General features: G+C 38.9%; 1 protein-coding gene across 4 annotated transcripts in view; it reads right to left on the minus strand.

Moving 5' to 3' along the window:
- Positions 1 to 12435, minus strand: part of LOC108699256 (coiled-coil domain-containing protein 9B) — a 41435-nt gene that overhangs the window by 10733 nt on the left and 18267 nt on the right. For all 4 annotated transcript variants that reach the window (XM_018231230.2, XM_018231231.2, XM_041573378.1 and 1 more), the window contains exons 5-10: positions 11200 to 11325; positions 9976 to 10122; positions 5080 to 5139; positions 3552 to 3730; positions 3257 to 3306; positions 222 to 275 (exon numbers count right to left, since the gene is read on the minus strand). In XM_018231230.2, the coding sequence (XP_018086719.1) occupies positions 222 to 275; positions 3257 to 3306; positions 3552 to 3730; positions 5080 to 5139; positions 9976 to 10122; positions 11200 to 11325 (616 nt within the window). The remainder of the gene's footprint in view (positions 1 to 221; positions 276 to 3256; positions 3307 to 3551; positions 3731 to 5079; positions 5140 to 9975; positions 10123 to 11199; positions 11326 to 12435) is intronic.

The following is a 12435-nucleotide window of genomic DNA, read 5'->3' on the forward strand; positions in this document are numbered from 1 at the left end:
GCTGCAAATCTTTCAGTTACACTGAGTAGGAGAAATGATAGCCTGCCTGAAAAAGCAGTTCCATCCTAAAGTCTGAAAGCACATGACCAGGCAAGATGACCTGAGATGGCTGCCTACATGCTAATATTACAAATGTAGAGTGAATTATTTGCAGTGTAAACAGTATAATTTAGAAATAAAAACGACATCATCAAAATCATGACAGAATCCCTTTAACTAACCTTTAGTGTCCCCCGCAGCCAGCTTATCCAGAGCCCTTTTTCCACCAAAAACTCCTGTAAGGGAATAATAATTTGAGGTTTAATGACAAAAGTCATGATATTTACATTAGTTTATAGCAGAGTCACATTGTTTTACACATTTGTTGTAAATGGGGTTGCTTGATATTTTAGGGTAACTTAGCCTTAATATGACTATCTTAAATCTATGGCACACATAGGCTCAATAAGTGAAAGCACCAGCGATGTTGTTTCTGAGAGGAGCGTAGCCTGAAAACACTGGACTTTTAGTCACTTCCCACTCAACTAGTGATACACCGAATCCAGGATTTGGTTCGGTATTCGGCCAGAATTAGGCCCTTTTCAGCAGGATTCGGACCAATCCTTGTGCCTGGTCGAACCGAATCCTTAAAATCATGGGACTTTTCTTCACAAAGCAAGGAAGTCAAATTTTTTTACTTCTCTTTTCCCCCTCGCTGATTTACATATGCAAATTAGGGCTCAGATTCGGTCGAATCTTCCATGATAGATTCAACACAATGAGAAGCATCAGAAGGTGATGAGGGGCAATTGTGGGTGCTCTGGCAGAGCCTCAGAAATTAGGCCCATGGGGTGTTTATAAATTAGTGCACCCCATGAAAGGAGCCACGTGAAAGGAGTACGTGGAGATGACATGATACCTTTTAGCATTATTTAAAGGACCATTCTGTGGGAATCTATAAGCACATGGGCAAATGTAAGTATTCCTAGGTACAGCAGCACTATAATATAAAAGCATTTATTTTTTTCATTTTGTTTATCTGGAGTCCTACAGGTTGGATATTTGTTATTCGTGTAAATAATGGGACCTCGTATTAGCTATTTGGCTCCAGGCCTCAGCATCACTAAAGCTGGCCATAGACGCAAAGATCCACTCGTACAAATCCTCGATTCAAACGATTTTCAGACTGTGTGTGGAGAGTCCCAACATTTTTCATCCCACGGAGATCAGTCGTTTGGTTGATCAGAAAGGTTAAAAGATTTGTCGGCTGCTGATAATTTCTATGCATTTATTGCCGATCAGACGATTTTCAGTGGGAGACGGTCACCAGATTTGTCGGATATAAACTTTCGTACGATTGCTGTCAGGGGCAGAACATCGGCTGATCTGTTCTTTTCTACTTTATTTGATCTGAATGGTTAGTGGCAGGTCGGGAGATGGGGAAGTCAGATCGCTCGAAGATTCAAACAATCGGTTCTTTGCGTCTATGGCCATCTTAAGGAAATGGCGTAGGAGACACCCACACTTAGACACCATAAGCTATGCTTTAGAATGATATTTAGCAGATGTTATTCCATTTATCCTATGGGTTGATTATATAGGTTTAGTTGCCCCTAACTTACTGACTTTACATGACGTTTTCCATTAATTACTGGCTGCTTGGCCACAATTGCCTCACAAGTAAGAAACAATGGGGCACGACCTTAACATCTAGTTCCCCCCAACGTCATAAGGGAATGAAGAATTATACCTAGTGTTCAACCACCATAGGCTTTTCTATTCACCACTATGGATGTAGAACCCCCACTTTACATTTTTTTAGGGAAATACATTATGCATTAAATATTGGCGGGACCACAAAAAACATTGTAAAATTAGGGGAAACTCAGGCAGGTTTCACTGTATCTTGTGTTCGATATGCAAATGGCACACAAAACTTCTGGAAGTTGCAAGTTCCATTTGACCATATTGTGAATGACAATCATTCTGTTCTACATGGTTGCCAGAGAGATGCATACGTCTACAAATACCCTGAGATTGGACACATCATTTTTATCATTTCCTTACTGTGTCATGACATAATTTGTGATTTTTCAGTTATTTAGCTTTTTAATCAGCAACTCTCCAGTTTGAAATTTCAGCAATTGGTTGCTAGGGTCCAAAATACACTAGCAACTATGCACTGATTTTACTGAAAGACTGGAATATGAATAGGAGAGGAACCGAATAGAAAGAGGAGTAATAAAAAGTAGCAAATTTGTAGCCTTACAGAGCATTTGCTTTTTAGATGGTGTCAGGGACCCCATTTCAAAGTCGGAAAGAGTCAGAAGAAAAATGAAAATAATTTAAAAAAAAAAAAAAAGCAAAACCAAAGGCTAATTGAAATGTTGCTTAGAATTAGCAATTCTATAAACATACTACAAGTTAACATAAAGGTGAATAATGTCTTTTGGGTAATTAAACATGGATGGCAATTGTTCTTATTTAGGAAAGCCTAAGGGGCAAATTTACTTAATGGCAAAGTGGCTAACGCTAACAAAAATTCGCCTGCGTGACGTCATTTCGTTACTTCGCCAATTTACTAATGGGTGCTGGCATAAATTCGCTAGCGAAGTGGACCTACTCTAACGCTACTTCGCACCCTTACGCCAGACGAAGTTGCGCTATGGCAAAGGGACGTAACTAAGCTAATTCACTAATTTGCGGATTTTACTGAACGTGACCCTCTTGCGCCAGACTTGCCTTCGCCACCTCAGACCATGCTAAGTGCAATAGAGTAGATAGGGCTTGCTTCAAAAAAAGCTGAAATTTTTTCTAAGTCCCAAAAACGCTGGTGTCTTACTTTTTTAAGGGTGATAGGCTGAAAAAGATCGTAAATTTTTTTGGGAGTACCCTCCTTCCCCCTACATTTCCTAACATGGCACTTAAACTATACATGAATAGGGCAAAATAACAACTCTATTTTATTTTATGAAGCTTCTCTGGGCTTGTGTAGTGTTATGTATTTGCTGCAACATATACGTCCATTGTACTTTAACTTGGCGCCGTATGCAAATTAGGCATTGCTAGCGCAACTTCGCTTTGGCTGACAAATTAAAGGTAGCGCAACTTCGCTGCCTCCGTGAGCGCAACTGCGGATTTTAGTAAATTAGGGGCGCCATGACGAAACTTCGCCTGGCGAAGTGCGGCAAAGCCAACGCAATTTCTAAGGTAAGTAAATTTGCCCCTAAGTATTTAGTATTTCATCCAGTTCCTAGTAGGGTTCCTTAATGCTCACCTCTCCCTCCATCTTGGTTTATGCCAGTATAGTTAGAGTCACCATCAAACCTTTAGAAGCAACCACAAAAAAAAATTTAGCAAAAACAGCCACTTAAAAATACGTTGGAACATTTAGGCATAGTACAAAACTGGGGTATTCCTTTATCTATAGACACAAGATATAAAACAGTACAATTTTAGCCGCTCATTAAAAACAAGTAAAGGCCAGTCTGCATGTTTCTAGATTTACAATAAGATGAGATTATTTTTTATCAAACTTGGACAGTAAGGGGGTGCTTGATCATGTGACTTACATATTTTGAGTCTTCTCAGCATCCCACGCTCGTCTCCACTCGCCCTTAGAATTTTTGTGCCGGGCAAGTCTTTCTTGGTCAATTTGTTCTCGCTCTTTCTTCCAACGCATGTATTCTAAACGTTCCTGCTCACTCACCGTTTCAACTGGACAGTTCATCGAAGAACCTTTCTCACTCCTCTGTCAAAAAGAGCAACCTTCAATAATCAAGTGCAACTTGCAATAATCAAGTGCATCTTGCATTCTTCAGGTAGTATTAGTGGTGTTTTAGAGGAATTTAATGGGACAATCCTCTTTAAGTTAAGTTTAAGCATGACCCATGATACTGAGACAAGATTTTATTTTTGTAGTTTTACGCTACTACCTATACTATTCTGCCTCTCTATAGATGCCAGGCTATATGGATTAAAGGTTATGCTAGGCTTTTATTGGTAATATTTCTCAAATAAACAGGAAGACCACAAATACTACAAATGTTCTAAGTTAAATGTTATGCAGGGCCATTTAGTGTGTTTGGAGCTTAAGATTTTTAGTAGTTCTGCAGAGGATGTTAAGTGCCTTAAATCATTCCACACAGTAATGAAGTCATAGTGAAAATACTTCTGCAAACTCTTATGTTGAACTGCAGTGCTTAGTATCGACCTATCTACAGAGCACCTATTGATCACTTTTCAATCTTTGGTTAATGACTGGTTCCTCCCCTTGGAAAAAAAGAGACCATTAAAACCTTTTTGCAACTAAAATAAAATAGCAAGGGAAAATGCTGATAAACTGGATATAAAATAAGGGGGATCTACAAGTTCACTTTCAGGTGGCTTGTACTAATTTTTTAAAGGGGAACTCTGGCTTCCAAACCACAATTTGATAAAGAGGACCACATAACAAAGAAACCCCTAATATATGCATAACAGTTACCGGTTTATTCAAAAAGTATGAATAAATGCCATTTTCTATGCCGAAATCCATCTGTTTGACAGTTCTCTTTCTGGCAGGGAAGGAGGAACTAAACACTGATGTTACAAATTGTAACAACTTCTGCACAACTTACAGACAGCATGCAGGAACTAAATAACCCACAATGCATTGCACTGTGATGTTCCGTTCCTTATTGAAATCAAAGAGTGCAGAGAATTGTGGGGTTTGGAGGATGCAGTCTAAGGACAGATTGTTGCTGATACAAAGTAGCAGTACTCAGACAGATCAGCAGGAGAGCATGGGGCTAGGCTTAGGGAACTGTTCCAAACCATAAAAAATCATGAAAAGTCTGCATATTTATAATTGATGTATTTTGCAGTTACTTGCAATTATGTTTACTTTTCAAAAAGCCTAAGTTATGTTTGCGTGGAGTTCCCCTTTAATGACAAAAACAAACCTGGTAGGCAGCAGATTTAACACTACTGCTCTGTACAGAAAGTCATATTTAAGCAGAAAACTGCAGTTCTTCTACAGCACAGGGGCAGCTTAAGCTTGTAGGCAGGGCAACTCTGTTCATTAAACAGATGAAAGCAAAATAGCAGGTAACATCTCACCTTGTGTTGCTCTTTGGTAGAGTTCATCTGCCTCCTTTCATTGCTTCGCTTTGCACACTCCTAGTATAACAATGCAAACAAATAGCACTTCATTACATGGATTATTTCAATTACGAATTGTTTTTTTATTTAGAATCAACATATTCTGAGGCACTTTACTGTCACATTTATTCACACTATGGTCAATTGATTTGGCCATCAAGAATGATAAGATTAAGAGATTTACCCAATGTGAAAAAGGCAGACATAAAAAGTAGGCAGACTACCTGGGTAAAATATATGACAAAATGTTTTACTGAATATTTATACACAATAAAGTGAATTTAAATCCAATTCCCTCATAGGGTATGATGTCCCTTTAAATGCTAAAGTTCCATAGACACTGACATGCGAAATGGCTGCACTGCACACACCATCTTTTTATGGACATAGTGCTTTTTACACAATGTATTGTAGAAGATATTTCTGGATTCCTGTTTGCACTGTATTCAGGATAAACTAGGTAAGCATTTGTTATGTGTGCCAAATGTGCATATCTGCAGTGCATGTTCCAGTTCAATCCCCTTGTTCGGTGTTATTGTTCGGAGCATTTGGACAAAAAGAACGCTATGTCAGCTGGCAAAGATTCTGACCATAAAAGGAAGCAGAACAGCCCAACATGATAGCTGCAATAGGATATCTGTCCCAAGAAAATAAGACTAAAAGGAGCAGCACTCTTTCCCAGATACACAAGCTTTTGTGTACACAACTCTTTATTTATTTATTTTTGCTCATAAAAGCCTCCGCTGATGGGTGGAGCAAAGCATATGAAAAACACCCCATGTAACAGATATAAAAGGAATTAAAATAAGCACAGTGCAAGTTATAAATAAAAATGATGTGTATATGTGAAAGGAGCATCCTCAAATTCAGCATTGCCCAATACTGGGAGATTCCGAGCAAATCATATACATGCTACTTTCAACATAGTCCGACTAGAAAACATATTTAAGCTCAGGGATCAGATATGTAAGTGATAATGTTCTCAAACCAAATATAATGACAACAACACTGGGCTTGTGGCAAATAGGGCTGCCACCCGGCCGATATTTTACCGGCCTAGCCGGTAAAACACCTGCCAATGCCGGGCCAATATTCCAAATTTACCGGCAATGTAGTTGCCGGAAATTTGTAGTACACTTAAAAAAAGCCCTTGGCCCGCCCCCAATTCGCTCAGAACTTACCGTTTTTTTTTTTCAGGCTTCTGGCTATAGCATGTGTTGCTCCGCCCCCTTCTGTGGCACTGTGCGTGACCCCGCCTCCTTTTGCGTCATGGACCCCCCCTTTTGTTCGTGCCCCCCACCAGCCGGTAACATTTTTTTTAGAAACGGTGGCAACCCTAGTGGCAAGTGCCTATTACCCAAAAGACTAGGAATATCAGCTTTTTTCAAACAGTTTCTTGTATCACAATTCCAGTGACTGAACTGAACATTTGAAGTGATGTGCATTTTCACCATAGAAAGAGGCTACAAAATGTTTGGGCCATAGCTTACTGAACCTCTGTATAAAATATACCGGTGTATAAAACTAAAACATAGCCAGACAAGCAGGAAATTGGTCTGGCAGTCACATTGGTCAATAAAGGCACACATCTGGTCAAAAGGCTTTTGGAAAGCTCTACATTGGGCTAATGAGGTAAGTGACAAAATTATATATACAGTTAAAATCACCAATCAAAATGATCCAAAAAGATAGTTTTCTATTGCCATGTTGGGCAAAAATATTATCCCCAACCAAAGGTGCGGGCTAATAGAGCCCACACTTCGGTTGGGGGTAAAAGTATATTTTTTTAAGCAGTCATGTTGGGGCACACGCATGAGCATAATGAGCGAATGCCGCGACTTGGTCATCATGCAAGTGAAGTCAGGAGCACATTATGCGCTATGTACAACATAGCCGATCATACCGGGAGCTCCCTGCCGGTGGGTATCCTAGAGCTGGCGGGGGCAATTTAAAAAAACACTTACCCCCACCAGGAATGAAGGCTCTATTAGCCTCACAACTATCATAATATTGCCTTTGAATGCTACTTATAACTTTGCCATAAAGTATTTGCACAATGCTTTTACACTACCTGTTTGATGCCCCATGTTCCTGTATGAGGAGGCTGCCATATTTGAGTCCGTTAGCATTAGAAACGGACAGGCTGAGATGGGACAGTCAGGTTGGTAAAACAGGCAGGTTTAGAAACTTCAACTAACAATAACCAAACCTCTCAGCAATAAACGATCAACATGACTTAACATACATCCATATTTTAAAAAGTCGTTTTTTAGGGTCAGTATCACTTTAAGGGCAGTCTGGACAAATCTACCTATAAATGTAACTTCTTTTGTAGCAAAATTGGAAATAAATCTTAGTGTCTGTAACTACATATTAACTAGTCAGGTATATTATATGCAGGTGGAGCAAACAACTAAGGATATATCCAAAGAGGATAATATATAATTGGGATGGGAGCAGAAAAACTTGACTGGCCAACACAGAGACCTCAACCCAAATGAAAACCTGTGGAATGAATTGGAGCAGACACCAACATCAGTGCCCTGACAAATGCTTTTGTGGTTGAATGGAAGCAAATCCCACAAACAATGTTCCAGCATGTAGCAGAAAGCCTTCCCAGAAGAGTAGAGGTTGTTATACCAGAAAAGAGGATCAACCTCATATTCATACCCTGGGTTTGGGAATAAGACACTGGGCAGTTAGAGGGATGGATGCTTTTGTAATAAAGTGCAATTTGAGAGAACTTTAATTTGCCACCTTATAGCTACACCTTATAGCTACAAACCACTTTATAGCTACAAAAGTGCATCTGACATCTTACACTGATGGATATAAACCATGGGCCATATTGTATAAGTATAACGTCTACTGTGTGTGTAATACATACCAAATCTAAAGGATTTGTCACCATCTTCAGGTCATTCTTGGAAGTGCAAAATTCTGTACTTGGACTTAGATCAGAGTGACAAAAATGTAATTTTAGGGCATTTTTCCAGAGCTCCGTAAGAAACTAGAAAGGGACAGTTTCATGACGTAAAGACTACTGCATAGTCCTTAAACCGCAGTAGAGCATGCAAGAGATATTTACATACTTTTCTATTTGGATACACATTATCAATATACACTACAGCTGAATTATCATGGCCACTGAACACAAAAAGACAGGAGTTGGGAGTTGTGCTTCAGAAAAAAATTCATTTGTACATATACAGAACAGAAATAGGTTGTCCAAATTTAAGGACAATGAAACCTTAAATACCTGTCCCCCCCCCCCAAGGGATTCTAGGTGTCCACCTCCAAACCTAGGGCAGAGCGGTTCTTCTAAAAAACAAAAAAAAAAAAAAAAAAAAAAAAAATGTACTGGCCAAGGGTACTTTTTGCTAAACGCCACCGATCTTTTTCTGTATCCCTTAATATGCACTAGACAAGCTGGGTAGGTATATGCACAGTACAGAACAGGTTCTCAGATTTCTTTACTGTGTAGGCTCCCTTCTAGAATCTTCAGATGGATAACAGGGAACTCCAAAAAAGATGGCGGTGCAGTGGAGTGCTGAGTGTAAAGTATCCAGGACTGGTATGTTTTATGAGGAAAGAAGGGTGCAAGCCCAGGGCAGGAGGTAAGCGTCTAGATTCACTAGGGGATGCCTTAGCACTTTGTAATCCCCCAGTAATTATAGGGCACCTTTTTTTGATAAAATTTTTAATGTTTCTGGTTGTTTAACTTTGGGCTACCATACTTCTTTACAAGCAGGTGCCAGAAAACATAGTTACATAGTTAGTTAGTTAGTTAGTTACATAGTTAAATTGGGTTGAAAAAAGACAAAGTCCATCAAGTTCAACCCCTCCAAATGAAAATCCAGCATCCATTCACACCCCTCCCTTACTTTTAATTCAATTCTATATACCCATATCTATACTAGCTATAGAGCTTAGTATCACAATAGCCTTTGATATTATGTCTGTCCAAAAAATCATCCAAGCCATTCTTAAAGGCATTAACTGAATCAGCCATCACAACATCACCCGGCAGTGCATTCCACAACCTCACTGTCCTGACTGTGAAGAACCCCCTACGTTGCTTCAAATGAAAGTTCTTTTCTTCTAGTCTAAAGGGGTGACCTCTGGTACGGTGATCCACTTTATGGGTAAAAAGGTCTCCTGCTATTTATCTATAATGTCCTCTAATGTACTCTAATGTACTTGTAAAGTGTAATCATGTCCCCTCGCAAGCGCCTTTTTTCCAGAGAAAACAACCCCAACCTTGACAGTCTACCCACATAATTTAATTCTTCCATCCCTCCAACCAATTTAGTTGCACTTAGTCTCTGCACTCTCTCCAGCTCATTTATATCCCTCTTAAGTCCAAAACTGCACTGCATACTCCAGATGAGGCCTCACCAGGGACCTATAAAGAGGCATAATTATGTTTTCATCCCTTGAGTTAATGCCCTTTTTTATGCAAGACATGCTACATTTAGTAGCCACAGGATGACACTGCCCAGAATTAGACAACGTGTTATCTACAAAGACCCCTAGATCCTTCTCATTTAAGGAAACTCCCAACACACTGCCATTTAGTGTATAACTTGCATTTATATTATTTTTGCCAAAGTGCATTTATCAACATTGAACCTCATTTTCCAGTTTGCTGCCCAGTTTTCTAATTTAGACAAATCACTCTGCAAAGTGGCAGCATCTTGCGTCTAACCTATAGTTCTATATAAACATTTTGACTTATCAAAATGTTTATATAGAAAAAAAAAACAGATGTGCTCAACTTCAAACAAGAAAAGTTGAACAATAAAAATCACATAAACCAGTAATAAGCAAAGTATTAGTACCAGAAACACTCACTTTCTCCATTGTAATGGCAATCTGCATACGGTGCCCTCTGCCAAAGGCGAATAAATGATCCATCCGTCTCTCATTAGTTAAACCAGAGTGTTCCATTTTGGCATGCGCACCATCTTGGCCAGCTTTCTTCGAGACTACTCGCTTTCCCTGTAGAGAGGCCAACATAAAAGGTTGAAACTACCAGTGATTTTCATTTATGCATAATACACATCTACAGCTCATCATATTTATCATTCTCCTCTCTCACGACAATTTATGTTGTGCATGAATTTTACTGTAACCTGTTTTCTATCATTCACCTCTACAGTCCATTCCAAATTCAGCAGTCTCTCATTTCCCAACAGTAACTCCAAAGCACTTTGGACAGCTGGGACTTCCTGTGCCTCTGTTCATGTGTTCCTGGAAAACCTCTTTCAACAATTTTTTTTCTCTGTATCCTTCAAACGCAGCCATTTTGCACTAGCACGTCAAAGGTCCATTCCAATTCTGGCACTTACTGAATTAGAATGTGACCACTAGTGGAGCCAAATATAATTAAGGGGGGACCAAACCCTAAAAAAATTAATATGGCTAGAAATACTATATTTTATTTACTGAAAGTATTGAACCAGCCTAAAGGTTCATAATTTATACAGTAGTAATGATTCAGGTTTCCAAAGCTGTCACAGAAGCTCCCCATCTTGGATTTGTTAGGAGTGTGTGTGCTCAGTGTACTCTGAGCAGCTGTTGAAGAGCTAAACTTAGGGGTTGTTGCAAATTATCAAGCAGAAAGGGACGCCATATAAGCTAATGCTACAGGGCCGATTATTTAATTCTGATGATAATTGCGCTGGTTTATGAGCGGACGTACCAATAATCTGATTTACCAATTAGCCTTGTATTGTGACATTTATATTCTATGTGTACTGTATATTGTGAGTGGGTCCCAAAGCTCAGTAAGTGACAGCAGCACAGAGCATGTGCAGTGAATCAGCAGAAAAGAAGATGGGGAGCTACTGGGGCATCTTTGGAGACACATCTTCCCTGCTAAAGGGCTGTGGTTTCCTTGGACTGGTACAGAAGCCCAAAACATAAATGTACAACATTTGTTCCAGACTGCTTTAGTTTTTCTTTAAGCACCGATATACTAAAACTTCTCCTGCAATAGGAGAAATAACCTTCAGCTGATGATACAAAGATAAGCAGCCAAATAAAATCATAACTATAAAGTAAAGTATTCCCAACCTTAGAATTATTGTCCATTGTAACTTCCAGCTCAACTTTTTTTCCCATGCGGAAAGTAAAACTTTGCTCATCTTCCTCCTCACTGTCACTGAGGCCAATATAGCTTTCACTTACAATTCTTTTCTCCTAAAAAGAGGGAAAGACAATCAATGGTCAACAATGCATGAATATTTAATGTATTTTTTAGATTTTTCAAGCTTACCACTTTCAAAGGCAGTTACATTAACAAATAATTTTGAACCATTTAAAAAAAGTAATAAAATTAATATTGGAAAGTTGCCTAAAATTTCATCGTTTCATTAGGCAAAATTATGTTTTTGGGTATACCTGCACATCCCTTTTAAACGCTCAGAAATAACCTCTGGTCACAAAGTCTGTTATGCATAAAACCAAATGGAAAACTCATTAATTTTCAGGCAGTTGCTTTACATACAATGGAAGAGTATAGCAACGGTTTTTGGGCCTAGCTGAAAATAGTCTTTTGGAGAAATGCCCAGTAAGAAGTCAACCCCCGAGCGCTGCTGTATCACTGTTACTTCTGCTTAACATGACATACCTGTATGCAAAATACATTCCACCAAAGCTTTTTTGCAAAAGATACATGGACACAAAAAATGGATAGGCGTTGCATTACTATGTAGGGATTTGAATGAATCGCTCTTAAATGCTAACAGAAGCCTTTCATTATGATTATATCCAACAAACTATAGCATATATATTTATCTCCAATAACTATAACTGATCATCATGGAGTTCAAAAAACACATTTATACATTTCTTTTCTCTAATAATAAAACCATACCTTGTACTTGATCCCAACTAAAAAATAATTAATCCGTATTGGAAGCAAAACCATCTTGTTGGGTTTATTTAAAGGGATACTGTCATGGGAAAACGTTTTTTTTCAAAATGCATCAGTTAATAGTGCTGCTCCAGCAGAATTCTGCACTGAAATCTGTTTTTCAAAAGAGCAAACAGATTGTTATATTCAGTTTTGAAATCTGACATGGGGCTAGACATATTGTCAATTTCCCAGCTGCCTCCAGTCATGTGACTTGTGCTCTGATAAACTTCAATAACTCTTTACTGCAAGTTGGAGTGATATCACCCCCTCCCTTTCTCCCCCCAGCAGCCTAACAACAGAACAATGGGAAGGTAACCAGATAGCAGCTCGCTAACACAAGATAACAGCTCCCTGGAAGATCTAAGAACAGCACTTAATAGTAAAAGCCAAGT

This window comes from Xenopus laevis, chromosome 8L (genome assembly GCF_017654675.1).
Source record: "Xenopus laevis strain J_2021 chromosome 8L, Xenopus_laevis_v10.1, whole genome shotgun sequence".
NCBI lineage: Eukaryota > Metazoa > Chordata > Amphibia > Anura > Pipidae > Xenopus > Xenopus laevis.